Raw genomic sequence first — 13,088 nt, forward strand, 5'->3', positions numbered from 1 at the left:
TAGATCAGTTGCAGATATGGGCGGAGAAATGGCAGATGAAGTTTAATCTGGGTAAGTGTGAAGTGCTGCACATTGGGAGATCAGATGTTAAGGAAAGTATTAAGTTAAAGGCAGGACTCTGAACAGCATTGATATACAAAAGGATCTTGGGGTTCAACTCCATAGCTCCTTGAAAGTGATCACGCAAGTAGATAGGATGGTAAAGAAAGTGAATAGCATGCTTGTCTTTTTCTGGGTTGGGAAATTGAGTATAAGAGTCAAGATGTCATGTTGCAGTTTTATAAGACTTTGCCACATTTAGAGTATTCTGTTCAATTGTGGTTGCCACAATACAGGAAGGATGTGGAGACTTTTGAGAGGGCACAGATGTTTACCAGAATCCTGCCTGGATTAGAGGATATGAGCTAGAAGGAGAGGTCAGAGAAACTTGGGTTGTTGTGTCTGGAGTGGTGGAGTCTGAGGGGAGACTTGATAGAGGTCTTTATAATTCTGAGATGCATGGATAGGTTTGATGGTTGGAACTTTTTCTCGTAGTGTTGAAATGTCTAAAACTAGGGGCATGAATTTAAGGTGAAGGGGGAAAATTCAAAGGACATGTGAGTGGCAAGTTGTTTTACACAGAGAATGGCAAGAGTCTGGAACGTAAAGTAGGGGACATTGGTGAAGGCAGATATGATAGGGGCGATAAGGGACTTTTGGATAAGCACAGGAATATGCAAGGAATGGATCAGAAGGAATTACGCATTAATTTGGCATTATATTCAACACAACATCATGGACCAAAGGGTCTGATTCTGTGCTGTACGGTTCTATGTTATATGTTTGTTAAGGTGGCTATCAAGCATGCTTTCCAAAAAAACAGTTAGATATTAGACAATATCTAACCTTGAGTGTCATACCTTTGAACTGTACAGATATTCTAATTAAACCTGCAGAAAGGATTGATAGATGTTGTGAATCCATAGTTGGATTTTGTTTGAAAGAAAACTGTTATGCCTAAAATTAAGATGGTGCTAATGAGTTCTGCAAGGGGTCAGGAGTGGGGGAAGTGGGTGGGTGGGGGTGGTCTCTGTTAGAGTAAACAATGATTTCAACCAGATGCATCAAAACTATTTTGTAAAGTATTAACATGTTTAATTATTTGGTTTTAAATTATTTTCTCAGTCTACCATTAGGATAGAAAAAAGCTCAAAACAGCTAAAAGCCTGGTTTAGTATAAAATAAAACAGAGAACTGTAGATGTTGAAAAGCAGACACAAAAATATAAATTTCTGGAGAAACTCAGCAGGTCTGGCATCATCTGTGGAGAGAAAGTGGAGATAACATCTTGGGTCCATTGACCTTTCTTCAGAACTGGTAGGAGCTAGAAAAAAGTATACATATGCTGAAGACAGAGGGTTGGGTGGGGAGTCGTGACAGGGTAGCTGATAAAGGAGAAAGTGATAGGTGCGGACAGAGGCCAGCATTTGTTCAGGCAAAGTAATGGTTAACCAGGGAGAAAAAAAAGCTGTGAGTGGGGATCATGAGCAAGTGCAAATGAGTTGACTAGCTTGTTCAAAGTCTCAAATGCTCTCAAAATCGTGATTTCTGGGCAGAATCCTGTAGTTCGCTTGAAAAGTGAACTAATTCCCAGCCATTAAGAAATTTGTTCTTGACTTCAACTGCAATCTGTATCTGACTTCTACAAAAAAATTCTGCTAGACTAGTCAACTGCAACAGTATATTGCAGATTGAATAACTGAACACTAACTCACATGAATTGATGCCAAATCTGTTGATTTTTAAGTAATTTAAAATTATGAATTCCTCTATTTCCTTTATTTCAGCTGGTGTGTGTGTTGAAGTACAACATGCTTTTATAAATTGTTAATAAATCCTGCTTTGTTTTAACTGTGAAGAATCTGTTGTGGATCATTTTAAAATCTAACTTCACATCCAGAGTTTTGGGGAACACATCATTTGATAATTTCAAAGCAGAAAAAGAATTTTAAAAATCACTTCAATTACAGGCAGACAAGGAGAGAGAAAAATAAATCAATTTACTTCACCCTCTTGTCAGTGACATATGTTTTAAAGAAAGAAGTGAGAATCTTGCAGATGCCCCAATTACAGTTTGCTGAAAACATCATAATGTGGAGGCTGAGTATTCCCAATTTTAATTAACAGTTCCTAGTCATGCCTTCATTTGCCTTTGCCCCAAGCAGTTCAAAATCCTACTTACTCTTCGCCTCACTTTTTTCCTTTAAAGAATACACGAAAGCCTACCTCTTTCTTAGATTATGGTTTTCTTACGTGACTCAATATCATTTTTTTTGTTTTCTAATTCCTCTGTGAAGCACTTTTGGACTTGGCATTATGTTAAGAGTGCTTGATAAATACAAGTCATTGTTCTTCCATGGCACATTTTTGATTGTCGAATGGCTGCACATTGACTAGCTTAGACGGAACACTGTTTGCGATCCTATCCCAACGTTTTTTAAAACATGCTGTACCACTGAAATACAAGGCCACTAATAATAATTGGTTGAAAACTGTAATCATGCATCTCTGATATGAACTTCACCTTGAGTAAACCACACACTTGCTCTTATTAACCAGGAGTGCAATCTTTGTTTGCTCATTCTTATCTTGCTACTTCCACATCAAATCATCAGCATTTGGCTCTTCACAGATGTGGCAGTACATCATCAATTAACTCATTGGACTGTTATTCATATGCACATTTCATTGATGCTACTTTGTCAGTAATGAATGGTTTCTCTCAGTTCTTTCAGTCTCTGCAAGTAAAACATATTTGTGTTCACAAGGATTTTTGGATGAACCATGAAACAGGATTTATATTCTCCCCATCCCCATCCCACTAGCGTCATTCCCACTAGGACAGAAAATGCATATTGGTCTTGAGGATTGAGATTGACTCCATTGTGGTACAAACTAGTTCTACAACACAATAATATCTTTATCTCGATTCACAGATTAAAGAATCAATGTTTCTTTTCGATGGGGAGGAATAGATGTAAACTGATCTATGCCTCTTGAATTCAAGTCGGGACATATTGGCAATAACATTTTTTTTTCTGCAGTGATTGCTCTTTGTAATTAGTCTCCCAAGCCTCTTGTCATTATAAGCACTGATTATGGTAAATTGTGGTTGTCCTCATAGTAGTTTGGATAAAAATATAATAGCCAAAATATTTTTTAAAACTCAAGCAATTTCAGTTACAAAGCAATTCCATTCTGTGGGTGCACACATTTGCATATATAATTTCACATAAAAAAGAATACATTTTTACCTTTGCTGTACACAACACAATTGTTGTTGTTATCCTCTGTTCCTCGCCAAGTCACATCCATCAGCCACTTGGGACCAGCATGTACTACTATAGGGACAGCCGCTTTTGTCTTCTGTACAAAAGAAGATAATAAACAGATGCCGTTTGTTTTTTGTGATTAAGAACTTGATGAATAATACTAATTTTCAAAGAAACACATAAGCCAAAGCCAAAATCCCTTGTTGAGTTCTTACAGAGGACAGAGAAAGGCTTTTTGAGTATAGTATCTCTTCTGATTGACAGAATTATTAAACCAGAAGTCTCGAAATAATAATAGATCAGATCTTCCAGATGAATGCATCTCTAATGGTTTGGATTTAAACTAAAAATGACTTTGGCAAGAAACTGTGAAGCCTGCTGGTGAACTTTAGGAACTTTGTCTTCCTGTTAGAAGAAATGGTTAAAGGTCACCTGGATTCAAAGGGCAAGGCTGCCAAGTTCCAAAGTAGATTTTTTTGTTTATTCAATATGGTGCTGTGATAGACTTATAAGTGGAATATATCAACCGCAAATTATGATTTAAGACGGCAAACAAGATGATGGTTCAAGTAGTTCAGAAGTACACAATGTATTTGTTATTAGTATTGCTATTTTTATTCATGATTTGGAGATGCCGGTGTTGGACTGGGGTGTACAAAGTTAAAAATCACACAACACCAGATTATAGTCCAACAGGTTTAATTGGAAGCACACTAGCTTTCGGAGCGACACTCCTTCATCAGGTGATTGTGGAGGGCTCGGTCGTAACACAGAGTCTATAGCAAAAATTTGCAGTGTGATGTAACTGAAATTATACATTGAAAAATTGATTCTCTGTTAAGCCTTTCATCTGTTAGAATACAGTGATAGTTTCACTTCTTTCATGTACAAATCACAAAACCCTTTTTTTAAAGTTGCATTTTTAAAGTTGTTAACAGCTAACCTGAGAATGCAACTTTAAAAAAAAGGGTTTTGTGATTTACACATGAAAGAAGTGAAACTATTACTATATTCTAACAGATGAAAGGCTTAACAGACAATCAATTTTTCAATGTATAATTTCAGTTACATCACACTGCAAATTTTTGCTATAAATTCTGTGTTACGATCGAGCCCTCCACAATCACCTGATGACGGAGCGTCGCTCCGAAAGCTAGTGTGCTTCCAATTAAACCTGTTGAACTATAACCTGATGTTGTGTGATTTTTATATTTTTATGCATGTCTACATAGAACACTTTTTATTTGTAAACTCATGACTGATGATCTGTGATAACTATCCCATTTCCCATACATACATATACATGAATATGAATAAAATAAATACATTATTGATGTTTTTAGAAGTCCACAGTACAGAAAAAGGCCTTTCAGTCTATTGGGTCTGTGCTAAGCAAATTGACCACCTGACTATTGTAATCCCATTTTCCAGCAATTGGCTTGTAGCCTTTGTATGCCTTGTCATCGCAAGTGTACATCCAAATACTTGTTAAATGTAGTTCTCTATCAAGCTCTCTACAAATTGCAAAAAGAACTTTAAATCCCTCCTTAACTGTCAATGTAAACAATAACTGGTTTCCAAAGCTTGCAGCTACTTCTGCTTGTTATCTAATATTATTACATATTATACTGTGTATATGAAATATTTTATGTCTGTCATGACTTTAAACCACTTGCTACCATTCAGTTTGTTTTCTTCATTATCATTTATAAAGTATTTTAAGTGGAAACAATTTTCTCCTCATTAATTACTTATCACCTGCTTTAATCATTTGTTTGTTAGGAGTTCTGTTCTGTGTATTGCATACATCCTGTGTGATGTAGAATTTTGTGGTATCAGTTCTCAAATTACATCCTACTGTTTGAAGCCTGAAATTGGACCTCTGTTCTCACAGCTTAAAATAATACTCAGAGCTGATTTTTCTACATCCTTTACATTGTGTTGGTGAAGCAACACCTGGAGTACTGTATACAGTTTTGGACTCTATTTTTAAAAAAAACTGACATTGGAGGCTGCCCAACAGAGATTCACTAGGGAGTTTCCTGGGATGAAAGGTTTGTACTTATCAAGAACAGTTAAGCGGGTTAGGTACTTATTATTAGAATTTAAAAGAATGACGAGAGGTATTATTTAAAAAAACAGTATTCTGAAGGAGCTTGACAGGGCTGATATTGGGAAGATATTTCCACTAACAGAAGAACTTTGAATGCTAAGACGTAGTTACAGATAAGTAGTCATTCATTTAAAACTGAAATGTAAAGGAGTTTCTTCTCTCAGAGGATAGTGAATGTTTAGAATTCTCTGTCCGAGATTTCAGGGCAGTAAAGCACTGAAAGCATTAAAAACAGAGGTAGACAAATTTTTGAAAAATCAGGGAGGGATTGCTGTGGTAAAACAAAAAAAAGAGTTGAGGCCTTGGGCAGATCACCCATGATTTAACTGAATGATGGGGGCATGCTTGAGAGGCCAAAATGCCTCAGCCTAGTCCTATTTCTTCAGTAGTTACATTGACATTCTTCATAGGATGGCCTCTCATGTTTTCTTGGCACAATGAAATGTTTAAACTTCTTCTGTCTGTTGCTGTAATACAAGATTCATTCTGCTTCAAGTCTACACTGACTCCAATGTTAACTGTCTCAATCTGTTCTTCGGTGACTAGAATTGGATGCAGCATTCAAAATGGCCTCTGACTATATAGTTACACAATTTGATCATGGACTCTTCTGTCTTTTTACTCTTTTGGCTAAACAGATCAATTTTCTATTTGCTTTGCTGATTGCTACTTTTACTAGCTGCACATTGTAGAGCAATCTTCTCATTTTCAGTTGAAGCATTTGGTCAAGTGAGATTCATGATTCCTGGTCCGTGGCTGTATGGCTTGAATTGATTTTTCTCACACAATCTTCCATTCTTCACCTCATTCCTTATCTAATGGATGTTTAGGTGTCCTTCCTGAAGAAGTGTGCAGTGAAAGAGGCTGCTGCCATATTTAAACGCCATCTGCAAGTTAGGAGCAGCCCCTCGCACTGTGTTGCTAGACTGTTAACACCAAGGACGTAACAGAGGAAACGTTTTAAAAAACTTGCCTGTGCTCCAATGATTGGGAATTAGAAGGATTTATGCACAGTGTGGTTAAGCGCAGGTTAGGTTTTTTTCCTGCTGACAACCAGAAAAGACCACAACACAATGGCTTTATCATTAGCACTGCTACCTCATTGCGCCAGGGACCTGGAGTCGATTCCACCCTTGGTTGACTGTGAATGAAGAGTTTTCACATTCTCTTCCTGTGTCTGTGTGGGTTTCCTCTGGTTTTCTCCCACAGTCCAAAGATTTGCAGGTTAGTTGGATTGGCAATGCAAAATTGCCCATAGTGTTCAGTGATTTGCAGGCTAAGTGGGTTAGCTATGGGAAATAGCAGCATCAAAAGGAACAGGAGAATCGACCTTTCGGGCATAAGCCCTTCTTCAGGAAGGGCTTAAGCCCGAAATGTCGATTCTCCTGTTCCTTTGATGCTGCCTGACCTGCTGCGCTTTTTTAGCAACACATTTTTACGCTCTGATCTCCAGCATTTGCAGTCCTCACTTTCTCCTAGCTATGGGAAATATCTGGTTGTGGGGATAAGATAGAGTAAACAATGAGTCTGGGTGGGATGCTCTTCAGAGGATCGGTATGAGCCAAATGGTCCATCTCCATGTTGTAGGAATAACTGTAAGTTAACATCAGACCAAGTCACCTGGTTCACAAATTGCAGCCTGGGTCAGTGTTGTTCCTTGGACAAAGCAACATACGCAGCAAAGCTGGAAGAAGACCAATGATCACCTGTGCTCTGCAAATGTATATGCAGCCACATTTTCTCTGAAATTTCATACTCACATAGCCAGCATTCACTCTGATTGTAACTTCTAAAAGCCTGTCAGCTGAGTTGAAAGTTAAAACATAAGCACACATTGGCACAATGAAACAAACTGAAAGTAAACAACCTCTAATTCATCTTATACTGAAACCAAAACTTAACGTTTTAAATACTTAACATAGAACTCAATAGTGATTGTTGTAACAATTGTAAGATCATATCTCCCAAACTAAGCAGAAAATACTTTTACAACTTCTGCTTAAATCAGAATATACAGGAAATTTCAACTGTGATTTGTAGTTTGCATTTGTTCTCAACTTCAGTGAATGTTAAGCCCTTTTTATAAAGCCCAGGACACAATGGCTTATTGAAAGCTTTGTCAATTTAGTCTTTAACAATTTAGGAGTATGCATACTTAGGATCTTCAGTCTTTGTGTCACCTTTTGATGTATATCATGTTAAATTGTCCCTCCATTTCCCTGCTATCAAAGTGAATGAGGTTTTTCTGCATTAAATTCCATCTGCTACTTGATAGTCTATTCCATCCTCTGGAAGTTTAATAACACCCCTTCACAGTTCATAACACTTTCAAGCATTATGCCATTCATTAATAAATATTAAGAGCATCTACAGTTATAATACTGACCACTGGGAAATTGTGTTACTCCCTCAAGGCACTTTAAGCACTGTTGCTTTTATTCTATGGGCTCCAACTTTGCTGAAAAGACTGTTATGTGGTCATTTTTGACATGCCATGTGAACGTCTAAGTACCCCCCATCAATAGCATTACCCTCATCAATCCCCACTGTTATTTCACAAGACACTCATGGAAGCTAGTTAAACATAATTTGTCCTTAAAAAAACTTATACTGGCTTTACTTATTTCATCTGCATTTGTCTATGTAGTTATTAATTTACTGTTGTTCCTCACTGCCTCCCACCACCCCTCCTCACATTATCCTTCTCTTGCTCAAACCCATGACTGGTATTTTATCAAATTCATCTGGAAACCCTGTACACCACATTAACAAGATTAAGCTCATTAATTCTCCATGATACCATGAAAAAAAATCAAGCATGTTAGTTAAACACATTTACCGACCAATCCACATGGTCTTTCTTTAATTAATTAGCATTATCCCATGGAACTATTAGCTTTGTCCCAAAGTACCATTTTGAAAAAGGCATTCTGATCAACCAGGCAAATCTGAAATGTATATGTGATGATTTATCCATTTACTTTCAGTTCTATACATTCCTCTCATAACTCTGCTGTTTTCTCAAAATTTCACTCCATCCAATCACTCCTCACAGCCATCTTTTTTTCTACACATCTCCTGAGATCTCTGTCACCTTCATCCTTTGTCACTTTCCCATCTTGTCATTGTTGACTGCTGAGTGAATAAGATGCCTGCTTAACTTGTTTGAGGAAGAATATAAAGATATGAAGGATGGGAACTACTGGAGGATACAAATGGGGCAGCTGGTTGGCTACAGAACTGCTCTGTGTCAACATAGTGATGGGTGGAAGAGTTGTTGTTGCATTTTCTGGTGACAGCAGTTCTCTAGTGCAACCTAAGTGATCCTTGCATTAACAAGGACATCCCTGATATCCCAGACAGAATCAGCCAACGGTTGATAATCAGTCTTCTGTTCTGAATTGCCGGAGGAGGATCTGAGCCCTGTATCTTGTAATTCATACAGGTCCAAGCCTTGCTGTTGCACAATGTTGTGCAGAGCATAGCGAAACGAGGGGGGGGGGCATGATCTACTAGAAATATACGAAAATAAGCAGCCTAAAGAGAAACTAGTATAAATGCCATCTAGATGGGCAGCACCATCTAGGAAAGAAGAAACTAAGTGAAGGCACTTACGCCAAGGCAACTAGTAGCTTTAAAATATATTTAAAAATAAAATGAAAGAGTACCCAATTAAAGTGAGATTGAATGTCTGTACATCAAAAAAACACAGTGCCCATAATAAAGCAGGGGTGTTGGAGGTAAGTATATTTTGAGAGGAAACAGATAGAATATGGATTACTTGGACATGGTTATAGAATAACAGGTCTAGAAATTAAATATTGCAGGGGAAAGGGACGGGAGTTGTTCTTGTTTGGGATAAATAAGAAGAAAGGACTCATCGGTCAGAAAGACAAAAATAATCTGTATGGATAAAGAGAAAGGATAACAAGGGAACAATAAGACTAATAGATGTAGCAATGCAAACCATCGAATAGGTGACAAATAAAAATGGTGAGTTAAGAAAAACAGAATTAAAATTATGTAGGCTTTCAACTATACTAATATATTTTGAATACATAAGTAATAGAGGGAAAAATGTTTGGAGTTTTGACAATATGTCCTTAACATCTTTCCAACTTATCCTACTCCTTTTTACAAATCTCATAATGGGGAATAAACCAGAATAGATAAGAGAAGTTGAAGTAGGGGAACAACTAGGAAGTCATATAAAACTAAGTGGGCGGCACAGTGGCACTGCTGCCTCACAGTGCCAGAGACCCAGGTTCAATTCCTGCCTCAGGCAACTGACTGTGTGGAGTTTGCATATTCTCCCCGTGTCTGCGTGGGTTTCCTCTGGGTGCTCCGGTTTCCTCCCACTGTCCAAAAATGTGCAGGTTAGGTGAATTGGCCATGCTAAATTGCCTGTAGTGTTAGGTGAAGGGGTAAATGTAGGGGAATGTGTCTGGGTGGGTTGTGCTTCGGCGGGTCGGTGTGGATTTGTTGGACCGAAGGGCCTGATTCCACACTGTCAGTCTAAGTAAGATTTGCAGATGCTGGAAATCCATAAACTGCTGGAGGAAACTCAACAAGTCTGGTAGGATCTGTTGGGAGAAAGCAGATTTAACATTGGCTGTTTTTTCTCCATTGTTGATGAGTTTCTTCAGCAGTCCTAATTTTGTTTAACATTGATAGCTTACTTTGTTTGTTCTCAGGAGCAAATAGAACTTAGGAAATGAAATAAGCAACTATATTGGCAAACAATCATGGAGAACAGCAATAGGAAATATTTAATACTAGGCCCATAAGAGATTTTCTTTGGTAAAAGGAAAGAACAAACTAAAGACTAGTGGAACTTTATGTATGAGGAAAGATATTAAGAAAAAATCAGTCTTAAGAATCCAATACCTTGAGAAGACATGCAGCGGCTGCACAATTAGAAAAATTGTGTATGGATTAAGAGGGAAGTGAAAAAAATAAAAACTATTAGGAAAACAAACAGGCACTGAAAGAAAATCAAGGAAGATAAAACAAAATAGCAAATTATTTTACAGGTACATTGATAAAAGAAGGAAGGATGCAAAGATAATAAGACTATTAAAGGATAGCCAAGATAATGGTACAGGTAACAATAGGGAAATGGCTGAAATATTAAATAATTATTTCCTTTCAGTATTTATCAGGCAGTAGAACAGTTAAACAACATTGAATGACGAGATGAGCAATGAATAAAGTGTATTTAAAAATCCAAAAGGGATGCATTGAATAAATTAAACAAATCCAAAGAGGAGAAAAACCCTTAGACTTCTTCTTAGGGAAAGAAATAGGCTAAGAGGGGTTGAAGAAAGTCACAAAATCACATAATTGCTACAATGCAGGAGGCCTAAAATATTCATGACTTGTCTGCACTAGCTACCTTACCTTGTTCTTATTTTTCTGCCATTTGCTATAAAATTACTTATCTTGTGTTAGGTTGTTTTAAAAATATATGTTTTTCAAAGTCCCAAAAGTTGTGAGATAGTCTGTAATAGCAGCAGTTTATAAAGGAATATTTTCTCCCCACTTCACTGAAATTTCTGCTCAGTAAGTATAGCTTCTTGTAATAAACACCTCTTTTCGCCCATCATCAAATTCCCACATTGGATAAAAATTCCCAAATATGCTCTCTGTCTCACTTCACTCTAGTATAGTTTGACCATGCACCCCTTACCCGACTATGCAGCTTAAAGAAAAAATACATTTTTCTGTTTTTCAGTTACTTAAAAATAGTCCTTAATAAGTTTTACACTAAGCAATGAATGTGTGATCCAAAAGGCCTGATCCAATACCACTTTCTCTGTGTAATATCTGCTGTTAATGACTCACCACCTGTCTCTCCTAGTCATGTCTGCCATCTGCAAGGCGTAAATCATGAGTGTGATGGAATAGTTCCATGCTTGTCTGTAACTCTGACAACACTCCTGAAGCTTGACATCTTCCAGGAAAAAAACAGCTCATTGACTGGTGCTCAATTCATTACCTTCCACATTCACCCACTTTACCACTAATGTACAGTAGCAGTACTGTGTACTATCAACAAGATACATGTATCACTCAACTGGATTCTTCAACAGCGTCCACATTCCAAACACTTGGAAGAAATAGGCCGTAGATGTGTGGGAACACCACCACTGGCAAATTCCTCTCCAAGTAATTCACCATCCTGATCAGCTGGTATCTCAAATATCCACAGTATATAAAAGTTCAAAACTAATATTATCGTGAGAGCAACATGCAGAAGACACCTCACAGAGGGCAGTCATAGTCTCCCCAGAAAGTATTTGAAGACAATGGAATTTTGATAGCAAAAGCTAGGTCATTCTTTGGCCATAGGAGAGTATGGATAGTATGGAGAGTATAGTGGGTAGGAGAGTGTCTTCTCCATACTTACTTGGCCTTCTGTTTTCTCTATCCTGTTGATCATCACACAGTAGCAGATCTATGACCCGTCTGGACAATGGCCTTGAACCACCGGCTTTCTTGCCTCTTTTTCACCATTCAAATCTCCATCCTCACCAAAACCCTCACCCACTACCCCTCCACCATATAGTATTATTTCTATTGGCTCAGCTGGCTTGACAGCTGAACTATGATGGAGATTAATGCCACAGCATGGGTTCAATTCCTGCATTGGCTGAGGTTACCATGAAGGATTCTCCTTCTCAACGTCTACCCTTGCCAAGTTGTGCTGAACATTAGGTTAAACCATCACTAGTCATTTCTCTCTAATGGGAGTGCAACCATATGGTCGGATAAGACTAAAGCAACTTTATCTTTTATCTGCAGGCCTTCTTTCTGCTCACTCTTTCCTTTGCTGCTGCAGCCTAAAAACAGCAAATAGGTAAAGCGCATTAAGATGCACATACAGTGAACTTCACTGGTGAACTCCTGATATATGCACTCATGATCTTGTTACAGAACTCTTTATCTGGCCTTCCTCCTACACTTCCTCATAACTAGCATAACTCACTCCAAAACATTTTCTTTGTACATCAAACAAATAGTGGAGTAAACAATATAAAATCACAACTGGTTGGTTCTTAATCAAATTGAAGTGCTTGTGAGTTGAATTGTTAAAAATGTAGGCAGCAAGCTTTTGACATGAGCTCCAGTGAGCCTCCCCTTTTGTCAGAAACTTGCCCCTTCTGCTTTTAAGTCATTAGCTAGAATCACAGTCATAGAGGTCTACAGCACAGGAAAATGCCCTTTAGGCTATCAGGTCTGTGCCAATCAGACATAATCACCTAAGTATTCTACTTCAATTGTTCAGCACTTGATCTGTAGCCTTGTGTGCTTTGCCATTGCAAGGGCCCATCTAAATTCTTCTTAAATGTTATATGTTTCTTCCTCAGCCACCTATACAAGCAGTAAGTTCCAAATTTCCACTGTCCTTTGGGCATAATTTACTTCCTCACATCCCCTTTAAACCTCTACCAGTTAATTTGATCTATACCTCTGGTTATTTGATCACTCCACCAAAGGAAAAAAGGTTTCTTCCTCTCTTCTCCAAATAAACTTATACTTCTCAATTATGTCCTCCCTCAGTCTCTTCTGTTCCAAGATGAATAATCCCAGTCTATCCAATCTCTTTAATTAACTAAAAATCTCCAACCTAGGCAATATACTGGAAAATCTCCTCTCCACAC

The 13,088-nt window shown here is 37.8% G+C and overlaps 1 protein-coding gene across 2 annotated transcripts in view; it reads right to left on the minus strand.

Annotated features, from left to right (window-relative positions):
- Positions 1-13,088, minus strand: part of zfpm2a (zinc finger protein, FOG family member 2a) — a 941,730-nt gene that overhangs the window by 193,955 nt on the left and 734,687 nt on the right. For both annotated transcript variants that reach the window (XM_060823363.1, XM_060823362.1), the window contains one exon: positions 3,294-3,405. In XM_060823363.1, the coding sequence (XP_060679346.1) occupies positions 3,294-3,405 (112 nt within the window). The remainder of the gene's footprint in view (positions 1-3,293; positions 3,406-13,088) is intronic.

This window comes from Hemiscyllium ocellatum, chromosome 4, assembly GCF_020745735.1.
Source record: "Hemiscyllium ocellatum isolate sHemOce1 chromosome 4, sHemOce1.pat.X.cur, whole genome shotgun sequence".
NCBI classification, from domain to species: Eukaryota; Metazoa; Chordata; class Chondrichthyes; order Orectolobiformes; family Hemiscylliidae; genus Hemiscyllium; species Hemiscyllium ocellatum.